Source organism: Anarhichas minor, unplaced genomic scaffold (genome assembly GCF_050575085.1).
Source record: "Anarhichas minor isolate MPS153535 unplaced genomic scaffold, ASM5057508v1 ptg000073l, whole genome shotgun sequence".
Classification (NCBI taxonomy): domain Eukaryota; kingdom Metazoa; phylum Chordata; class Actinopteri; order Perciformes; family Anarhichadidae; genus Anarhichas; species Anarhichas minor.
In genome coordinates, this window is record NW_027466519.1 from 4,016,109 (window position 1) to 4,039,446 (window position 23,338).

At 41.8% G+C, this 23,338-nt stretch overlaps 1 protein-coding gene across 1 annotated transcript in view; it reads left to right on the forward strand.

Moving 5' to 3' along the window:
- Window positions 1–23,338, forward strand: part of cacna1bb (calcium channel, voltage-dependent, N type, alpha 1B subunit, b) — a 140,436-nt gene that overhangs the window by 54,383 nt on the left and 62,715 nt on the right. Inside the window, exons 7-14 of the mRNA XM_076079823.1 lie at window positions 11,463–11,566; window positions 13,763–13,878; window positions 13,995–14,084; window positions 15,925–16,014; window positions 17,720–17,941; window positions 18,051–18,163; window positions 18,265–18,377; window positions 18,925–19,056. Coding sequence (XP_075935938.1) covers window positions 11,463–11,566; window positions 13,763–13,878; window positions 13,995–14,084; window positions 15,925–16,014; window positions 17,720–17,941; window positions 18,051–18,163; window positions 18,265–18,377; window positions 18,925–19,056 — 980 coding nt within the window. The remainder of the gene's footprint in view (window positions 1–11,462; window positions 11,567–13,762; window positions 13,879–13,994; window positions 14,085–15,924; window positions 16,015–17,719; window positions 17,942–18,050; window positions 18,164–18,264; window positions 18,378–18,924; window positions 19,057–23,338) is intronic.

Sequence of the window (23,338 nt, forward strand, 5' to 3'; positions counted from 1 at the left end):
TATATTATGAAGTAGAGAATGGGAGGAAACATTGAAAGAGAAGGTGACTAAATTTAGTTTAACAACCTCGACACAAAGCAACGATGTTATGGCCATGTAGCTTGTGTCTTAGACAACTGGGTCAACGGGACGCCCCCCCCCCCCCCCCCCCCCCCCCCCGAGCTGAGTTCTTTAGTACTTTTCCCTCTGTCACCGACCGAAACAGTTTTGTTATCTAAATGCCAGCACCTCTCTGTTTTTTTAGGTCAGCTAAAAGCATGATAGTGCCTTTTTAAAATACACAATTCAAGAACACAAAAAGGAAAACAAGAATCCCTAAAGCATAAGCGACGTCCAACCAGGCAGAACTGAAAAATGTCTGGGCTAATACCACAGTGGCTGGCTGCCTTCGTGCTTCATCTGTTTGTTTTTTACCAAGTGATGTATGCAAAATTACACATAAGTTTCCATCAAGTGTAATATTCGACACACACATTGTACCTCACACCACCTTCACAGGAGGTGTAGCTGCAGCAGCAGCTTCAGTCCTCTGTCTGTGTCAGGCACCGTATTGACACACACTAAAAATATGTTTTTGGACGTGGTTACGCATGTACAGCGAAAGTGATGCGCGAGCAGTTGTGTGGCCTGCGTAGGCAACCTGTCTTCATTGAAGTGGGTGTACATCTGGTCCACCAGACGGGCGTGAGACGTGTGGCTAAAGAGGGTCTGTTTATATTCGGCAAAAAAAATATGTAAAAAGTGACAAGAAGTCCCTTAGCTGGGACCTAATTTGAAGAAGAAATTAACCAAAAGACAAAGATCTCTGTGTGGGACAGTTTTGTTTAGGGACATTGGATGTGGAATATGATCAATTATTCTGGATACATTTTGCTTTGCAAATCTTTACTTGTTGCACTATTTGCATATGTACTTCTTATGTATCGCTTCCTTTGCTTACCACATTTCATTTTTCACTGTCCCTCTACCTTTATCTTCTTCTTTTCATCCCTAAATGCCTCTCCGTTTCCTTTGCCTTTCCCTTCTCCCTCTTCTTCATCTTTTGTCCTTCCCCAGGAGATAGCAGATAACTGTCACTGCATTGTGAGCCATTTGCAGAGCCATCTTTCCCCCTCCTCCTTCTTCTTCTTGCTCTTCATCCTTGTCTGGCTCCAAACATCTCCCGTAGCTTTTTCTGGCTCATTATCCTAAGCGATGCCGACCCACGCTGCTGTGATCCGAAAATGCCTTTTCTCTCAGTCGGTGCTTTTTCTTTGTGTTTCAGTCTTTTTCTTCTCGTGGTGCTCAGGATCATTCCTTTTGATCCAACAGTTATTTTTACCACAGCCTTTTTGTGTGGCGTACTGTACTTCTTCCTGCCCACCTATTCAACCAGGTGCTTCTCTATGTACTGCTTAATTTTACATTCCAGTCCTCTCCTTTCTTCTCTCGGCCTTTTCCTTTTCATGACTGGATTGATTCAAATGCATGAAGTCGTCAGGTGGCATAGTTTTCTAAATCGCCTTGTAGAGAACATTCATACGTCCCGTTGAGGCAAACAAGACACATTGTGGGACTGTTTTGATTTGCCTGATTGCTGCTCTTGCAGTGAAGGTTTTACTTCACTGCACACAGACGGTGTTGAGCTCATTGGAGAGTGTTTTAACAGAAGTTTAATACCTTGCTGACCATCCATCTGTTGAAACCTTTGGTTGCTCACTCACTGTGTCTGTGCAACATCAGCCTACAGGCTTGTGTGTGTAACAAGTGCCAGTGAGCCATTACAAGAACCGCGGCCATAGAGAACACGGGTTTGTGACTGGCTGACAGGTGTGAATGCTCAGGACACCTCAAACTGAAATCCAGTCGACAGTTGAACCACTGGTCTAAATCCATGAGCACGGTATATCTTAGCATTTTCTACAGTTGCTATTGCAAACATTTTATGCTACTTGTCAATAGTGAGAAAGTCCTTGCCATGGGGATTAAATTAGCCTGATAATTCCGCCTGAGTGAGAGGTGTTTTGTTTTACCCTAACCAAACCTATTCATATGTAGGCAAGGGACAAGATTTTGACATCGGAAGCATTCTGGTTTCTGTTTATACTCTGAGTATTCGGAATCAGGCTTTCGTTGAATGCAGGTAAACAGTCCGTGCGGAGAGCAGGAGAGGCAGGACACATTAGCCGAAATGCAATCTGGGAACCCACCTAGTCTGACGATGATTATGTTTTTTATTCAAAACTAGCCACTTGAGAAACAATCCGGTCGGACACGTCATTTCTCAACTCCAACTCGAGCTGCTAATTGGAGTATTAATAAAGAGTGGCGCATGGAAAAGGAAGCCTTGGCCCGCTGGCTACAACGGAACTCCAAAAGTATAGCCCCTCGCCCCCAGAGACGTATCCGTCGTCAAACCAATAGCCGATGGGTCTTAAAATATGAGTGCAGAGAATGTTATGGACGGGGACATACAAGCTGGCAAAGTGTGTCATTGCAGAGGTGGTAGTAAATGGTAGTTATTGGTTTTTTTTTCATAGTAGTCCTTGTTCCTTGAAGTAATGACACATTTTGTTGACTCATCTTGATCGACGGTACTGTTAGCACCTCTTAAAGTACCTGGAACTCATCGTCTGAGCAGGGACAAAATGTCCCGCAAAGAATGTGGACAACAAAGGAAATAAAAGGAGAAACCACGACGACCTTATTTAGTGGAAAAGAGCCATAGGTGTATTTGTGTCAATGCAGTGGAGCGTGCATGCCATGTGTGCATTAATATCCTGAGCATACAAATGTATATTCACTCTTGGTACAGAAGCAGGGGAGGGTGGGGGGTCGGGGTTGAAAGTCTAAAACACCATGAGGCCACAATAGCATCCAGGGGCTCTATTCTGTGGATAATATACTTTCCTGTAACCCAGCATTAACCCCGCAGATTGATGTATATGCTCCCTCTGCCCAGAGGGGGATTGCTCAGACCTTTCTCTCTAATGGTGCAAAAGAAAATGCAGAGTACATCTCCCCCTCTTCTTCTTTCCTTATTGCTTCCTCCCTGCCCTCCATCTCCTTCCCCCTCTATCATCCCTCATAACTTTGCCTCTCCCGGTGAGGCCACGTCCCAGGATCCCGTGGTCTCCCAGCAGCTGCTGTCTGCCGTGTTATCCTTCAACTGGAGGGAGTGGTGACAATGAGGCCACATTCAGACCGACAATATGCCTCTCATGGTGTGAGCATGTCGCTGCAGTTACAAGTGAAAAGATGCACCACAAGCCAGGAAGTCCAGTTTGAAAGCCGAATCAGACAGGAAGACACTATCATTTTAAATGAATATTTTATATTTGGAAAAACTGCTCAGAGACTTGAAAAGATGCTTTTATGTGCATGACGCAAACTCTGTGTAAAGTCAGAGGAAAAAGACACTTAGGCCATGTTCAGACTAAGAGTAACACTTTGTTCATGTCAATGACACCACTGCATTGACACCATGATAGTCACAGAGGGCTCTGTTGAACCCGACAACAGAATACTATTACTCAAATCAACTACATTTTAATTTTCAAATATTCCTGGTTATCTGGAAAGAAATGCGATACGTCCGTAATTGAAGCCAACGGGAGATTTTGAGAGGCTGATAAAGTTTTTGGCCAGGGACTGAATTATTAAAACTAGCCTTCATGTTTCATAATTAATAATGTCACCAGGACCTGTGGCAATATGCTCCCTGCATTTATTAAATACAGTGCTGTTTTTGCCTCATTCATGCTAATGTGTCGTGGGCTGCAAAACGAACTCGGATTAAAATTCTGTGCTATGCGTTGGATGCACAACTTTCATTCGAATAAATGGGTACATGTAAGTAGTTATCAGAAGCGGAGGCAGCTCCTCTTAAGGAGGTGGCCTCACTAAGCTCTAAGTGTATCCTGTCTCCTAGCAGCAGTCAGCATGAGTTTATTTGACCTGCAAACACAACCTGTCTGTAAACGTAACCAAGTAGTTGCCTAAATCAAAACTTAACTACTGAGGTCGGAAAATGCTCATATCATATAAATAGTTTCTGTAACCATCATGTCCAGTAGGTCAATTTGGAAGGCATTAATAAATAAGCCGTTTTGTGGATTAGGTTTGGAGACTTCTTGGTTGTTGGGTGTCGTTCCCAAACAGCGTGCAGCACCCACGCTGCATCGACACAGTAAACGTCTCCTTGAAATCAATGGGGAGTTTACTTTTTATGGACAAAGTGTTCTTGTGCTGAGGAGGACGGGGAGACAGCATGTCCTGGTACATGATGAAGTACAAGTCTTCACACCCAGTGAGAGCCTGGGTGCCACCAAACGGAACCTTCTCGAATCACAAAAGGAGCAGAGGAAGAGAAGAGGGAGCGCAAATGAAGAGAGATTTCAGTTTATGCTAATGATCATAATGTTGCCAGCCGCTGCGGAGCTTTTGACTCGAGCTAAATATCCTCCCATCAGTGTCGTCTTTAGTGGCTTAACCACATGGTGGATGTTACAGATATGCAACTCTGGAACGTTGGAGGCCAGATTGGTGGAATACGCATCCAGAAGTTCACGCAGAGAAAGATACTGAGCATTTTCCTTCCAAATTATTCTCTCATTTGCTGGATTTTCCTTCATATTTCCTTCCTCCCCTGCATACACTAAATCATTCCTGCCTTAATAATAATTAGTGTTCAAGGTGAAAACTGAATATTGTTGTCAGTGCACTATTGTTTTTGACATCCGCACAGGATAAATGATCTGAATGGCCTCTGGCCGTAAACAGAACATGCCATTATCATTCATCTGTCTGAGGAGCAGATCATGTTCACCTTCATTTCCACCTTCAGATCCTATTTTACATATTGCTGCCATGCTATCACCAGTCAGCAGCAGCATCAGATCTGACTTGTTAAAGGTACAGTGTGTAGAATTTAGGGGACCGAAATGGCTATTGGCAGAAATTGAATAGAATATTAATTATATACTATATTAAGTTTGTTTCCTTTGGTGTATAATCACCTGAAAATAAGAATCGTTGTGTTTTTGTTATCTTAGAATGAGCCTATATATCTACAGCGGATCCTCTTCACGGAGTTCGTGTTGCACCGCCATGTTTCTACAGTAGCCCAAAGCGGACAAACACTGGCTCTAGAGAGCGCCATTGGCGTTTTTGCATCTGTCGCTGTAGTTCTGCTACACGCTTGGCACACTGGAAAACACTGGAAAATTCAAAAAGCTAAAATGTATTGAGTTGGGCCTATTTATGTACAATTTCTCTGAAGAAACTTTGATAAATCTCAAAACACAAGTACCATCTTGAAATGCCCATCTGTGTCCACTCCACTCTTTTTGAGCAGAAAAGCCACGACGGCGGTCCACAAAAGACGCCTAAGGCTTGCACTGATTCACACGATGAATGCTGCTTTAGTCAGCGGGGAAGTGGCACCGTTGTAGCAGCAGCATGATGCGTGGGTGGTTTCTCAGCGTTGATAATGTGGCAATCTTCGCTTCATGCCTCGTGATTTTGTTACATTTCCTCTGTCTCTCCTGGCAATCCAACGACTGCCATCAAATTCGACGCGGCCCTAATTACCTCTGCTGTGTCATGTTCAGTCACTTCACATCGTGTTTGCTCTCATTTGTCATTTTTAATAAAATCTTTTTCGAGTCCCTAAAAATCTTTTCTCAATCAGCTGATTGCTGTAAGTGATGGGATCAGAGCACATTTTAAAAATAACGTTAGTTAATATTGATTGGAATCTTGCATTGTTTTATAAAGATCTGTATGTGAGTTAGTGAAGTTTAATGTGTGTTTGTGTGCATGTGTGTGTGACATGCGAGGGGTCACAGGTACCTTTTCCTCTCACATCATTAGAGCCGGTAGAGTCACAGAGGCAGGTGCACCTTGACCTTGTCAGGGCGACATCTTGTGTTTGTCAAATCCTCGTAAAAATAGAGTGGCGCAGATGAGACAGTCCTAGCTGTGTGTGATTCTTTGAACCTCAGCGGTGGAACTGCAGCTAACTCGAGTATCAAAATCACTTTTTTGGAGACGTATTAGTGTCCACCTGATACATTTGAGCTCTGTTATGCTCCTCTTCGTTCACAAACTGCTCTCTAACTTTGTCTGTCAGCTTTTTGGTGCTGGGCAGATAGTGTAAGCTGAAGGCAGGTTACCATTGAGGTAAAGGCCTCAGAATATATAGTCTGAATACCAGACTTCAGCCTGTAAGACTCATACTCGTTTAGCACTTTGATTTGAAAGGAACTTTGTGTGCAAATGTAATATTCTTCAAGCCTCAAGCCTGTGGCTCAGGTGTATGCGTGTATGCAAACCATATCACAACATATGAACATTACCTGTGCACAGACTCATACTAATACAGTAAAGCAGAGCAACGTTGGAGAGGTTTTAGTGGAGGCATGTTAAGGTGGAATATTCAAATTGCCCATTTGGGTACATTTTGGTCCCATATGTGCCGTTTGAATTAAAAAAATTATATAATTTCATTGTATAATGTCATTATATAATGTCACTGATGTCACTGTAGGTTTTAATTACATCTAAATACAGCTGCTTTTTTTTTTTACTTTGGTTTGAAACAAACAATATATCAATCAGACCTTTATACATGTTCCCATTCAAAGAAAACCATCACCTATATTGGTCTATTTTACCAGCTTATGACTGTATTGAAGGCCAATGCCTTTAGAATGAGTGCAGTACCTTTATTCATCCACCAGATGGACAAACAAAGACCATGTTTTTACATGGAAGGCTGAGGGATAGGCTGTCCGAGTGCAAATGCTCCTCCATGCAATGTAAATGGCCCCACTATACTATACGCTCTTGTACTGTTAGTGTTTTCGTCGTGTGCTCATTTAGTTGCCTGGTGTTGGAATTGTCTTCGCTTTAGGTAAAAATGGCTAGCATGAGCTTTTAGCCGAGCTCCTTCCCGTTATGTGTGTGTGCAGGATGTTAAAACATGTTGCTACACGTTTCAACGTGTCCTGGTCTTGTGTATGTTGCGATGCTGCGGTTGTTCAAGCGTTGAAGTCAAGCCGGCTGAGTAAATATTACTAAAATTAGCCTGCTGCAAATTCAATCGGTGTCAAAAGAGAAAAATAGTAGCGTCAACGAGAGACGATGGGAGCCCCAAAAATTCAATTTAAACTGTTTTGATACATTCAAGCAGCCCTCTGAGGACCTTTTGCTCTCTGTGCCACCAGAGCTGTTGAGCACAGTCACCGCTGCTTGTTGTGAATGTTTCAGGACTGTAAGGAGCTGCAGAATTGATTCAGAGTGGCTGTCTTTATCTCAGCAGGCTTCCCTTGGCATCAGAGAGTGTGTGTGTGTGTGTGTGTGTGTGTGTGTGTGTGTGTGTGTGTGTGTGTGTGTGTGTGTGTGTGTGTGTGTGTGTGTGTGTGTGTGTGTGTGTGTGTGTGTGTGTGTGTGTGTGTGTGTGTGTGGGAGCAGCACTGTAAGCTGAGAGTGGGAGTACACTGTCACACCACTACTGCATGATGCATGACTCCAAATTATGTGGCAGCGTTTGCTTTTTCCTCGCTGATCATTCGGAGCAGTCAGCCAGCGATGACTCATGGAAATAACAGAGGTGGAATAATGATATCAAGTGAACTCATAAATACATCAAGATCAGTGAATATAAGTCACTGAAGTTCGTTTTTTGACATCAACGAAATGTAGGAGGCAACTTTTTACATCCACCATGGAGGTTCTGTTTTCAGTCCCATATGTTTTTTTTTTTATACATAATGCTTGGTGTGTGTTTTAAAAGTATATTAGCTTTCTCAGTGTTTCCGAATAAATAGACCTTATTATACTCATAACTCCATTTTACTCTTGTATTCGTTTTCTTCTGTCATCGCATTGCACTTAAACAACATATGGGGTCATTAGAAGCATTGCCAAAGGCAACATAGTGCATCAGTAGTTTTGTAATGAACTTAATTAGTACAGCCAGTGGCTTTGATTGCCATATGCCCTGTATTTGCTCTCTTGCCTTGCACGCTGTGTGTTTTAATCTCATTGCATGGCTCCATACCCAGTGTGCTTAAAGGTGGGGTCCAAAGCAGAGCCTTTCACTTGGAACATTTACGATTTGGTGATCTTTATATACAAAAGTCTGTACACTGTAGTATGAAAAATTGCTCCTTTTTTTTGGTTGTTTTCAAGATAGTACCAGATTGTAAAATTCTGCAGACTTGCAGCAAAATCGTGACCACAAACATCTTAGCCTTACTATGTGAATTAAATGTAGAGGGAACCACAGCTGTGTTTGTCTGACGTTGCCAGAGGCTGTTTGTAATATAGAATACTGGATCACACCCTCCATCCTGAAGTGACATATGATAAATTGAAGTGATGGATGTCCTTCCATGCTGCCCAGGGGCCACGGTACAGCTCTCTATTCTCCCCTCCTCTCCTCTGCCGATGCCAACAACCAAGACAAAAATGTCTATCATGTCAGTCTACTAAATCTGACATGCTGGTCTTTACATTGGGGCCTCTGCAGATGAAACGATAAAGTTGTCAAGTATAGCATCCCTTCTTCTGTTTGGTCATGGTGCTGATGTCGTATCGTTTAAATCAACAGAATTTCATGATGACACTGATCATTTATGTACATTAAGCAATGTCCCTATTATGAAGAGAACTGTGGATATAAATTTATATTTGATAAGAATCAATGCAAAATCAGATTCAATGGGCTCGATTGTGTTCAGCTTGTACAACCTCTTAAATCGGAGAAAAAAAACACCTTGCTGTTCCAGAATATGAAATAAAAAATAAAAAAAAGTTCAACTGAACTCAGCTCGCCTGCCTGAGCAGCTGAAGAATGAAGGTCTCATCAACAGGAGAGAAAAGTCTTCCCTCCTCACCAGCTGACTCTGGGACTGAAAGCTGATGCAACCGAGTGCATTTCCACTTTATTTTGTGCTCCACACCAGACAGAGTTCCCCAGAGAGAGAGAAGATATCTACTGCTCCTGCAAACAGAAAAGAAAGCCGCGTGTTACCTAATTCTGACCACAGATGCCAAACTAGCCAAATAACTTGTTTACACAGATCGTTAGAGGATAGGGAAAACTTTAAACCATCCAACATCCTGGAATTCCTTTTTATTTGTGTTTTGGTCCTTTTAATTTGTTCAATATTCACTCTCCTTTAAACTCTGTTTTGGTCTCCACCAACATATGAGAGAAATATCTGACCCTGTATTGGTAACAGCTGTATCTGATTGTTTGCTGTCTGCCGCGTGGTGCGGGACAGGACTGTTTGTTTCTGAGAGCGATGGGACTGAACCAAAAAGTGAAATGCCATAAAGCCAAGCTCAGCATGCGCACAGTCACTGCACCCAGCTGCTGCTTGCAAAACAAATAGTACCAGCGTGTGACCTGCTATAAAACTTGTTGATGTGCGGGTTGAACAAACAAGATGCCACTTGTTAATCAGTGAGCTTAAGAGGTGTCGGTAGACGTATTTTTGAGCATTGGACAGAGCCAATGTGGAGAGCAAGAGGAAGAGATGCAGAGAAAGACATGACGAGATGTTGGACATGCAGAAAACAAAATGTATGCCGAGCAACACGCTGCAACTTCCGATAACCATTTATCCTGCTGCTCCTCTGACAGCTGAGACAGAGGGTGTGCTACTGTATATGTGTGTGTGTGTGTGTGTGCTCATCTCACATACCCGGGTGCATAATATAGATCTCAGGCCTGCTGATTCAGCCGACCCGAACCTCCCATCACAATTACAGCCAGCATATGGCAGCTCTCCGACACTGGCGTCTGCAAAATGTCACTGTGCTTCACACAGCCCATCAGTCCACAGGTCTGTCCCCCGCTCGCAGGCGGCTGTGTGGGAGCGCTCGGAGACACGAATCCCCCCCCCCGATGGCAAACAAGCATGAACATCAGCCCTGCAGCTAAGTGCACAGTCAGGTCAAAAAAGCATCTAAGGAATACTTTAAATTAAATGTAAGACCTGGTGTTGTGCATACCGGCTCACTGTCACACTGTCGCGACTAACTGGGACACTTACTGGGAATAGAACGGCGTCAACGTTAATGTTCTGACTGTAACACCTGTTCTTTTTCTTCTATGACAAGAAGGCATTGAGGATATCCGTACCAGTAAAAACATTTATCCATACATGAATTTAGTATGGGGGACACACACAAGATGGCCAAATGTATGTGGATCCAAATACTTTATAGTTACATTGAGGAGAAAGTTTTGCATTGTACTTTGTGTGGACAGTTTGTTGACCTCTCCCCACTTCACACATGACGTTGCCCCATGCTTAACGGCAAGTTCATTAGTTTTGTTCTGCAATTTTCATACTTAACTATCACCAGCTAAATAAAAAGTGTATTATTTTACTAAACAAACAAAGTACTTTTGTTGCGTAAAATAAAAACGTAAAGTAGGAGGGAAACCTACGTTGGAAGTTTATTTTGAAAAGACTCTTGGCATGTAACAAGCGGAAAGTGACATGTTGTTACTGACACATTCAAAGGGGATGCTAGAGAGTTACCTAGAGCGTCGTCATTTTAAGCTCAGGAGCACTGACCAAGTGTGGTATTTGACGAGTTGGGAGTGAGAACATGTTGCAAACATTGTTCTAGCAGCAGATTAATGCACACATGTACCAGCTATTAGTCAATAAATCAGCATACATGCTATGGTAAAATAGCACGGGTCAATGCTGAGGTGGTGGGTGGTGTGTGGTCATTGGCCAGTACTTACTACCAGCAGTTAACTCTCTGTATGTGCACGTGTGTCAGTCATTTAACCAACCCCCCGGCCGTGGCGGCTCATATTAAAAGGCTGAATGGTCACACCTATTTGCCTGTGAGCTATTTATTCAAAGTGGATGTTTCTGAGCTGTAACTCGTGCTGAATTCAACAGTTGTTTCACCGTGATATCGGGGTTGTTGTGTGTGTTTGGTACATAGCTCACAGAGACAACGGAGACTTTTTTAATTGCTTCTTTTTTTTTTTTTTTTTTGAAAAGTAACTTTCTAATGAGGCAAGTTGGCAAGCGTTTTTGTTCAGTTCCAGGTTTGTAAAAAATACATTGTTCGTTACAGCTGTTGATGGGAAATGGGAATGCGAGATAATACATATTCATACACAATCAGCTCAGCTCAAGCTGGTTCATTCAAAACAAAACAAAATGACTTGTTATTTTAAGTTCATTTGCCATTTCTTACAAAGATGACTTCCTAACTGGAATCAAGCATTCGTGGAGTTTATTTGTGGTACTGCTGACTCTTTGCATTTTGGTTTTAGGTTTCACACTTTATTTTACATGAGAAAAAACTATGCTTACGCTTTGCAGATGATATGTTGAAAAATGTATTCTTTATTTATATATATATGTGCTATTGGTAGAATGTGTGTGACTGTGATGACTTGCTTCTTCTTACGTCCGTCCTTGTGTTCGTGTGTCCAGACCAATGATGTAGCTGGAAACGCCTGGAACTGGCTCTACTTCATCCCTCTCATCATCATCGGCTCCTTCTTCATGCTCAACCTGGTGCTCGGTGTCCTCTCTGGGTAAGTCAACTCTAAACATTTGTTAACGATAAAATGCTTGAGTTTAATTTATGTATTAAAAATGTGTAAAAATGTAATACATTAATAAATAGTGCAAACATCTGAGTAAAAATCTCATTTATAAATTGGCATTTGCATTGCAAACAGTCTAGAGATTAAAAAGTTCTTACTTAGTTTATAATCAGCATTTTATTTGTATTTTTTTCTTCTCATTCTTCTCTTTACTTTTTATTACCGCAGACATTTTCATAACTGTTCCCAGTCGACAGGAAAAAAACGTTGCCATTGTGCATTTTTGCAAACTCTGAGATCCGTTGTGTGTCAACTTTTCAGAACAAAAGAAATACGTTTCATATCAGCCTCGTATCACACTTGCAGAAAAGCACAATGCCACGTGAATAACGTTGTGAAACAATGGTTACGGTAAGAAAAAAAGATCACGATTTGTGTTGAAATAATAACTAATAATATAACGTAACGTCACAACCATAACAACATAACTAGTGAAAATAAACAACAACCGCCTTTAACAAGTGTAAAGTCAACGTTTACTTTCGGTTTCACATTGGACATGAACAGCGGTCTCCTGGGTGAATGTCCCGTTTCTTTACTACAACGGAGGAGTGTGTATGAATTGAAGTGTGAATTGAATAAAATCAGCAGATTATTCATATCATATATCTATCTCGGTTTCTCATCATCTCTCCCTGATATCCTCTGGTGTCATGAAAAGGCCTCGCTCTGTGGCTTCAATTGTCCCGGTCCTGTGTGCTGCTGGATCTGACATGTGTCCATCTCATTGTGTCTGTGCTCACAAAGAGCCTCCTTCCACCTGGCGTGACTCACAGCCCCTTGTCTCGACAATCACAAAAAAACAACCCAGTGCTGAGGAAGCTTCCCTGTCATTCTTATGAAAAACTGTATCGGACGATAAGGAGTGGATTTCTATTTTTTTTCTATGTTTGTAATAAATTATTGTGTAAATTATTTCATTTCAGTCATCCCTTTCTGTTTCTTCTCCCATCACTGTTGGTTAAGTGATATTATGATATTTAGTACGTTACAGCATACAGACATGAGAGTGACATCAGCTAATGCTATGTGTCCACAGAGGTACTTTTGGATGCAAAGTGTCACACAGCTTCTCAGCATTGGCTGCCTGATGGGCTGCCACTATGCACTAGGCACCTGATTGGACGGACACTTTCACTCAAGAGGGCTGTTAAATTGAACCTATAGAGGGGCTTGTTTGGAAACTTTTGCTGTCTTATATTATTAAAATAGTTCACAGACATCTAAAAAACATTTGAGGCCCGAAATTAGCCATGCAGTCGCTGAATCCGTCTTCATTTTCAATCAACAATGGTTAGTTTAAACGTTTTTGGGGAGTTTTCAGAAGCGGCGAGTCATGCTTGATGCCCCTGATTTGCATAAAGTAGCCTAGCACTCAGATTTATGCAAATAAGCAACATGATGATCCGTCTCTCAAAACGCAACACTGCGCTACCAGAATGCATTGCGCAGCTGCTTACATACATAATGAATGGGAAGCGTGGAAATGACGATCCTATGAACACGTACCATGACACTCGGCAAAAAAACAAAGATGTATAATTCCAAAAATGTCAAGCAATGCCTTTAAAGGAATAGTTTACCCCAAAACAATATACATTGTAGTACGCACCTCACTCGGCTGTCTATGGTCCCAGGGAAAGTTTCCTATCAAATGGCATTAAGAAGAGCAGAGCACCGGAAAAATGAAAGCATATCAGTGCAAACAGACTTCAACGGTGGCGAAACGAAAGACAACAAATAAGGTTATAGAAGGTCTGAAAGAAGATCTCGTCCATAAGTTTCATAACTACCTGCCAGCTTTGCCAATGGCCTTTTTCCTCTTCCGTGCCCTCAACAGCTGCCCTGCTTTCTGAACTCCACAGTAAATAATCCTGCAGACGAAAGCTTGAACCCTTTATTTCCTTCATTCCCATGAGGCAGTGTCTCACAAATGTGTTGGTTTTGCAATTCACATAATCCTGTTTGTTACTGTGAATGCACATGTGCAGGTTGTCTCCTGACAGATTACTGACACGAGAGGGGAAAAAAAGATTTTACCTTTAAATCCAAAATGGCAAATGTGATAAAATGTCTATTTGTTCTTTTTGTGTGTAGAAAATATCTGTGTATTTGTTTCAACAGAGAATTTGCCAAAGAAAGAGAGCGTGTGGAGAAGAGGCAGGAGTTCCTGAAGCTCCGGAGGCAGCAGCAGATCGAGAGAGAGCTCACCGGGTACTTGGAGTGGATCTGCAAAGCAGGTCAGACTCATCTCTGAAACAGTGTGAGAGCTGGCATGCATGTGTTTGTTGTGTTAGAAAAGCATGACAAATTGATAGAAAGTCCCTCTCTCCTTTCTCTCTCTCTATCGCTGCAGAGGAGGTGTTGCTGGAGGAGGAGGAGGAGATTGCAGAGGAGAAGTCCCCGCTGGATGGTGCGTGGTACAAGAGGAAACAAAACCTTCCAGGTAAAAAGAAGGCTGAGTATCTGCTTCCTGCTTCACCATAGTCCATCACAGCAGGAGGTACAGTTACTCATTTCCATTTAATAATAGCTTATTTACAGCATTAATGTGCTGTACGTAAATGATCGGCTATGCATTAGCTAGCCAGTGGGACAGACACACATCACATGCACCCGTTACCAATACAAAGCACAGAGAAGCTCGGATTACAACACCTACAGAGGGAGAATGACTCTGCTCAGCTAGACATTACTCCACTATATCTTTACTTAGCAAAGAGTTATTTGCTGCTATGTTAATGCTCTGAATATATGTACATATTTAATTATTTTAATAGGCAACATTACAGTAAAACAAGTATAACAAGTGTAAGACGGCTTTACATTAATCCCTATTACTGCAAAATGTGCTGGTTGAAGCCATGCCAGCCACCCATCAATCATATAATGAGTACATATGATTATGATTATTTGAGTGGTAATCAAGGTTTCCAGTTCCACTCTATACTATTTTGCCTTTATTTCAAAGGGAGCACGCTGTTCCTCAGTTCTCTCTCTCTCTCTCTCTCTCTCTCTCTCTCTCTCTCTCTCTCTCTCTCTCTCTCTCTCTTTCTCTCTCGCCCATGATGTCAGTCCATTAGACCTGGTGTGAGGGCAAGGGTTAATTAGTGGGATTTACAGCTTCAGTCTGATTGGATTTGTTGAAGAGAATTCACTATACCAAGCTCCCCAACACGAGCACAGACACACACACGCACGCACGCACGCACACACACACATACACTTACATATGGAAAGGCATTTGCTAGTGAACAGACACGCACTGGAAACACATCCCTGCTGATGATTCCAGTAAAGTGACAGCACCCAGCTGCCTTATTTCTCAATTAGTTACATATCAGGGATTAAACAGACTGAGTCCACAGCCGCAGAAAAACACTCTGAAGTCGTTCGAGCAGAAAATGTGGAGTTGACCGTCAGATGAATGGCAGGTATGAAATAGTGGAGCAAAGTGCCAATCATTGGTGACTGGCTTAGTAGAGGTGATTTTAAAATGATTTGTTTTAAAACGATTTATCCAACGTTTTTATCTCGTTTTTGGAAAAAAGAAATTGAGGAAATTATCCCTCAGGCTGAATATTTAATTTAGAGATAAAAGATGGGTAAACTTAAGCACGGTGTGTGTTGTTTCAATATACTTTAATATATGCTTTTGAAAAAAATCTCCATCTTATGAAGTCATTCCTGTTGTTTAGTTGAGTACTTCAAGTTTTATCATCTTAAAATGAAATGAAAAAATATATATATTTTAAATAAACCTACAAACCTGAGATTGTTTCACCTGTTTAAAGAAAATCAAGCAGTCAATTCCAGACAGCCCTTCTGAGCTGAGATACAGGCATGTACAGTAGATCTGGAGAATGAGCGAACCACCCCGGTGACACCGAGCTGGTCATGTGATGGTCACGTTCATGTTGCGCTGGCAGTTTTTCATTCCAAGGCTGGCTTCAAGCAGAAAGGCGGAAAATCTCCAAATGAAAAACATGATTGATGCCTGCTATTCATAGATTCCAATTAGCTCACCCCTCCACTTTGCCACACGCACACACACACACACATGGACATAAACCATGTGATGGGATGAGGGTTATTCCATTGAAATACAATTTTAAAATGCTTGTTTTTCATGCTATAATTGACGTCTTGACTCTCACATATTTATGTTAAAGAATACAGTTCTGCATAACAGAACATCGCTATTCCCATATTGCAATCCCTATATTACATTTTAAGACTGATACATGGGTATTCTTCCCTCCCTCTCTGCGCTGTTCTCTTAACAGTCCTGAAACGAGGCAAAGTCAAGAAAGGTAAAAACGACCTGATCGGCGCTGAGGAGGGTGAGGATCCTTTTGCAGACATCTCCTCCGTTCGTAAGTCTTTTTATCCACGGCCACCAGCACCTCATCTCTGACCTTCACATGCTGTCTGTTCACAGAGTTGACCTTTACAATAAAAGCCACCATAAAGACCCGTCTCCTCTAATGAACAAAACCATGTCCACTGACTCTCTGGTCTCCATTTATCAGATTAGTATGTCATGTCACCTCTATAGTACAGAAGAAGTTGTTAGATATCTCACACAAACTTAAAAATGTGCATTACAGAAGCAGATTCAGCTTTATCTGGATCTGCTGTAGAAGCATATCCCCTCGAGGGAGAAGAAGTATAATTAACTTTTCTAATTAGACTGTTACATTAAAATAGCAAGGGAATCACCTGCAGCTTATTAGAATGAGACCATAGAAATATAATAGGAAAAACTGACATCTCACAGTTTTCTGTGGTCATTTGACAAGTATAAAAGAAAATAGCGAACGTTGTTACTTGTTATGGTTACAACATACGCAAGTTGGGCCTTAAAGTGTTGTCGCAGCTGGCTGTAAAGAGAGCGTACGCAGCTCCGGAGATGGATGGCTATCTAGGTAGCTTGATAGCTTGTAGCATTAAAGCATGGCGGAATTTACAAGTTAGCTAATTAGCCTGCTGCCAGCTAGTTAGCTAACAAGCTTGCTAATTCCACCGTGCTTAATTCACATCTTGAGATAGCAATGTGCTTTCCTACGCTGTGACGAGTGTGTGGATGAAGCATTAAGTTATTTGATGAGACGGATTTTCTCTGGCTCTCTACGCTTCGTAACGTTACTACTCCACTGCTTGTTTTAGTAGTTACGCCAAAACCTCAGTGTGTCGGCGACTTGCAAGAGTCGATTTAGTTTATAGCTATGGACGTTAACTCGCTACAATGGTCGCAATGGTATAACGTAAAAATGTCCGCCGCTCTGACCCTCCTGCTACATTGGTTTGCATGGGAATGTCTGTTCTACTTCTATTTCTATGAACAAGACATTCTTAATAGGAATGGATTTCATGGTTCCACACAAACACAACATGTAATTGCTTTTCTGTTGTTTGGAAATGAGCACAAGCATGGTAATTGAAACCATTTTGTTGCCTTTGCTACTTTTTTTTCTATCTCATCTCATGTCTGTTTTCCGTAAAATTAAGTGCCAAGGGAATAGATGCACTGCACAGTTAAATTTCGTCTCCCATTTCACACATGATGCCTGCAGTCCCGGGGCACAAAGGTATTAGGTGCATATATTTTAATGAGCGGCTGCAAGAAAAAATGTGATTTTGTGCTTTTCTTTCTGTCCCTTGGGTAGCTGTTGCTACTTTTATCAGTTTAAGTTTTGGTTGTTTACATCTGCTTCAAGTCTTTATGCTAAGCTAAGCTAACCGTCTCATCACATTTATGGTACAGACATGATTATCCAACTTCTTGTAAGAGCAGCTGAACATCTTGTTTTTAGTGGGATTACTTCTCATCTTGCTGCATTGATGTACAAGTGTACATGCCGGTGTGGGCAGTACACCATGACATCACTGGTGGGTGTGGTATTAGGCCCAACACACTAGGATCTTTCAACCACAAAGGGCAGTGAAACACTGCTTTTAAACCTGGTGTTAAATTCAAATATATACAGATATACAGTATATATAGAAATGTGAAAACTGAAGCATGGACAAAAATTAAACCTCACGTTTCCTCTCTCACCTCTTCATCATTATTTTCAGCTCCCCCTGGCTCTCCGTTTGGTCGGGCCAGCATGAAGAGCGGCTGTAAGATGGACAGCTCCTCCTACTTCCGGCGTAAGGAGAAAAGGACCCGCTTCTTCATCCGCCGCATGGTGAAAGCTCAGAGCTTCTACTGGATCGTTCTGTGTCTGGTGGGCCTCAACACTCTGTGTGTGGCCATAGTCCACTATGACCAGCCCGATTGGCTCACAACGGCCCTCTGTAGGTCATACATAGAAATACGCTCTCGTACCAATTCACGCTTATTGATGTCGATTGCCTATAAAACCGGTTTCTCTTTGTGTTGTTACCTTGTCCATCTTGAAAACAGACGCAGCCGAGATTGTCTTCCTGGGTTTGTTTCTGACTGAGATGTCCTTGAAGATGTACGGCCTCGGAGCGAGGAATTATTTCCACTCCTCCTTTAACTGCTTTGATTTTGGAGTAAATTAACTTTGTAGATATTTAAGTTTAACTGGCAGTGGTCGTTCTGTTTGGATGCTTATTGCAACAGGTGATCGTGTATCCTCTGCTCTCCTTTCTAGGTGATTGTGGGAAGTATTTTTGAGGTGATCTGGGACATGATTAAACCAGGGGCATCGTTTGGAATCAGTGTGCTGAGAGCTCTGCGACTGCTCAGGATATTCAAAGTCACCAAGTGAGTTCAATTCTCAACACACGTGAAACTACGGACAATGAGCTGAACATGTCTAAAATCAATGTGTAAAATTGGTGGAGTGTGGCTTTAATTACCTAACAGCACATGCTCAGAGTGTAAAACCAAATTGAATGCTTTTAGTTCAGCAGACACAGTTCTGAATGAACAAACACATCTACGACTACATCACCAACATCGCAACGTATTCTTTTAAGCGCTGTGTATGAATGCTTCTCTTAAAACCCCTCAATTTTGAAGATAATTTTTTTCTCATGGCTCAAATCTTAATGCTTTTCTCTTCGAACTGAAAATCCTGTTAGAGTTTGATGGCAATCCTTTTATTTCATTCGATTAACTTTAATCCTGTGATTCACTGTAACTGGCAGCTATGGACGCATTGGCTTGTTCTATGCCACCTACAGCTCATATTGTCATTTGTTCCTCTCCTTCCTCCTCTGTTTTGGTTGTTTCTGTCTTTGTCTGAATCTGTTTGTTCTTTCAAAACAAAAACTAAAAAGGGATTTCTCTCTCTGTGTCTTTCTGTCAGATATTGGAACTCGTTGAGGAACCTCGTGGTGTCCCTCCTCAATTCCATGAAGTCCATCATCAGCTTGCTCTTCCTCCTCTTCCTCTTCATCGTGGTCTTTGCTCTGCTGGGCATGCAGCTCTTCGGAGGACAGTGAGTAATCTCTCTCTGACCTCTCTTTCCTCCTCCTTTTATCCCCCTATTGAACACAGACACACACACACATCCTCTCCTCTTCTCCTCTATCCGTCTCTTCACCTGACCCTCCTCCCGGTGTGTGATCGCCGGCCCCGGCGTGGCTATGTTGACAGACGGGAGGACACAGCAGGTAGCTGGCAGAGCAGCAGCACCGACTGTGGCCCTTTGATATCACTCTCAGCAGGAGCTCCATGTCTTCTAATGGCAGGAACACCTCATGACTCTGGGCTGGGTGCAGTTAATCAAAGGCCTGGCATCTTACCCTGTCTTACTCAACTGATACACACACACACACACTTCCTATCTCCTCGCAACAACAGTTATTATACATCTATGGAGTTCTTTAATTTACAGCCTATTGGTGTATCTAAGCCCTGTGAAACCTGAGCCTCTGCAGTGCTGTTTTAAGTTCACAAGGAAAGGAATCCTTAATATACCTAAATTGGGTGAATCATGAGAAAGAGATTTAAAAAAAAGCATGGTCAGCATTGGCTGATTTTTATTCCCCACTATGACTCAAAAACAGTGGATCCTACACTTCCCATGGTGCAGCTTGATAGAGACTTGCAGTAGACCATCACTGCTTTCCAAATCGCTTACTTTCTCTTTTTACTTTTAGTACATACTGCAGCCGCCCTTACAAAGTACGAACTGTTGCATTCAAGTGGGAGAAACTACTTAATTATAACATTGCTCCTTGAACTTTGACCCTCTTGCTCATATATCCGCTGTGCAGAGGACTGAAGGTCAGAATAGCCAGAAAAACTTGCTGGCTTGCGTGCTACAAAATGCGGTTAATCTGGCAAATAAAAGGAAATATCTGAGATCAACATGAGATGAAAGGATTCTTAATATTTTCTAAGGAAGGTTTGTCTGCCAGTGATTGGCTTTGATATTTATTCATGATAATACAAAAACACATTTTGTCTGGTTTTGCCGTGTTGTTTTTGTGGAGGCTGGGCACCCATGCTTAGTGAAAGTTAGAATTTTGCTCCGAACACAATAATCAAAACAACATGTTGACTTTTACCTTCACATGATGTGATGCACACGAGAGATTTTCAGGTGATGTGTTTCTACACACGAAGCCGTTCAAAGGTCAGAATCAGCACTTGAATCGATGAGCCACTTATATAACAGAATAAGCTTTGCACTCGGGTGGTTTAAGTGTGCAGTCACCAGTGTGTGTTGTTACATGTTGTCACCGCTGTGACAGGTAGTGTACACTCTCAGATGAAACGCCACATTCACATGAAGTCATGTCTCACAAACGTCACATCACAATACTTGGGTGTCTGTGAAGCAGCAGGCTGTTGCCATGGTGCAGAGCCTTACATGCGTCTGCTCCACCATTAGCATGGCGTTATTCTCCGGTGATGGACAAGTGTGAGATGAGTCTGACGTCCACACGGTGCTTCCAGCAAGCCGAACGCATCAGACCGAGAGTCTACATTTTCACCTTAAAGTCTAAAAATGCACACTAGGTGTCAAATGATTTCATTTTCTTGAGTCAAGAATCTTGAGTTCTATTCTTGTGCTTGCTGATAATGTCAGTTTTTGTTTCAGAACATTTAATTGTATCAAAACTAAATAACACACAGGCAGATAATGTAATGAAAAATAGGCCTTTAACTCTAAATAGAAGATGAATTGGCTCGTTAAAGATGAGAAGAGATGCTTTCTAATATTCCGACTTTATTTTTGGCACAGAGATTATGTTCCTGCTCTCAGAGCACCAAGCGTAATCGCCTGGTAAAATTGTGAGAATTGAAAGATAAACAGCTTGAGGCAGGGGACCATCTCCCTGCTGAGCCTCGCAGGACATCACCGACTGTTTGGAGAGAAAAAAAGTGATAAGCTCAAAGGAAGCGTTGAGGATTTACTGTAATAGAGTAATGATTTATTTTCCCTGGTTGCTGCTTTGTAGCTTTCAGTTTTAAAAGTGCAGACCATGTTTGTTGATTAACTCTGACTTTGTCGGAAACAGTAGAGATGGCATTTTATATTTTCAGCTCAGTCCTTAGTGTGCAGGCTCAGTGCAACCTCTTGGTTGGACTGTGACTATCACTTCAAACTAAAAAAGGTTTTGCTCTGAATGCCAAGTAGTTTACCTACCTTATGACATTTTAAAAACTTCAGAAGGAGTAGCGAGATTAATCTGAAATTAAAATAATCAGTCCGTCCAGGAATGTGTAATCTTGCAATGATATAAAGCTAATCCAACCAATTCCCATCATTTTCCTGACTCTTTCAATTGTTTAAATTATTCCATCACAATTGGTCAAACTGTTAGGATGTCAATCACTTCAAATCTCTCATACAAATGATGAAATTCAGAACCAAAGTCAAGTAAAAACAGGTCTCAATCTCCACAAACAAATGTCTAACGTGTCTTCTAAGGCAGCGCTTGTCCACAGGCTATGTATCACATGTGCCAAGTTTCTTAAAATGTATAATTTTTAAAGTTATCATTTAACCAACCAGTTATTCCTAAAACTGATCACATGGTTTATGGAGCTTGTTGGCAACACGTTATGGTAGGAAGCGCTATTGTTACCTAATAAACTGAATACAGATTAAAAAAGCCACGTTGCCTGTGTAGTTAGTTTCCTGGCTAGCTAATTTCACAGGTATATGATATGACGAATAGATATTGTATGAATTTCAGATTCTTACATTATTTAAAAATATTACCAGTTTATTGAAAATAACGCAAACCTATTTAGGCCAATTTTGGGTCGTAATACCAACAATAACTGTATACAGGGTGTTGCCTCTTTGTATTCAGACCTTCCTTATATCGTAAAAGCCAGTTTTATTTCTTGACTTCTCTTAAAGCAGCAGGGTGTCACGTGTGTCATGTCACAGTCCCAATGCTCAGCAGTATGCCGGTTATTTTTATATCAATATCATACAGCCGTTATCTCCAAACCACTTGCACACGCCTGTGTGTTCTCACCCACACACTGTCAACCTGCTGCTATCGTTTGAGGGATTGGATATGGAAAGGGCTAGGGCACGAGGTGGAGGGGAGTTTGGCCTCACATGATGCTTGTTTTTCAGGATTGATTTAATGAAGTCCCGGTGGATGTCGTGCGGAAGCCGAGCAGCGCGCTCCCAATCCCTATTATCAGAGTAAACAGAAGTCGGCGCACACAGGCGCAGCAGCAAACCACCGTCGCTCCCCGCACCGGGCCCGCTAATCCTCAAGGAAGGAGGAGAGGATGGAGGGAGAGGGGAGGAAATTGGTAGAGAGCAGGAAAGGAAGAGGAGAGGTAGAGGCTTATGTGAAATGGAGAAAGTGATAAAGAGATGAGCAATGGCTTACAGTAGAAAGGGTCCGGGTGATGGACGAAGCAGTAATAGGACAGAGAGAGACAAATGTAAGAAGAGAAGCATGGGGAGAGAGAATATGATGACACACCAAGGGAGAAAATGGCTGATTGGATTAAAAGCCCCTCCCCCTTCTCCTCCCTCTCTTCCCGCACACCCTCATCTCCCTCATGCATGTACAGTACACATTAGAGCCAGGCCGATATACACAGTGGTTGATATTATTGGACTTCCACTGGTTCATCACATGGCTTAAAGTATGTGGATACAAACAAAACCACGGCCTTTTGATGAGGCCCAGGCTCAGTGTCAGTTCATCCTCAAAGGTGTTGGATAGGGTTGAGGTGAGGACTCCGAGTCAAACTGGGAAAACCAGTTCTTTATGGACCCATCTTTGTGCGCGGGAGCATTGTCATGTTGAAACGAGAAACAACTCTACACAAGCTCTTGCCACAAAGTTGGAAACACAGTGTTGTGTAAAACATCATTGTATGTTGAAGCATTGAGTTTTCCTGAACTGGAACTAAGAGGCCTAAACCATGAAAATCAGACCTACACCAAAATTACACATATGTGTGGCCATATACTTTTTTGCATACTGGTGTCGGCACAAATGGAAAAAAACAAAACAGTTGCAGAGAAGCACTAAATGTTTTATCGGCTGTTGATTTGCCTTAAAATGTTCTTGAGTAAACTTTATTATAACACTATTTCATTTGTGTGGCTATTGTCATTCAAATCACTGTTTCCTGTTATTTATTTTTACTCTAACATTTATTTTTGATGATAACATTTATCATTTATTGTCATTCAGCTGTGAAATATCTCTCTTCAGACTTACTTTCATCACTACATGTTTTTGTTACGACTCTAAATATTAGTCATTCTCAAAAATCAATATAAG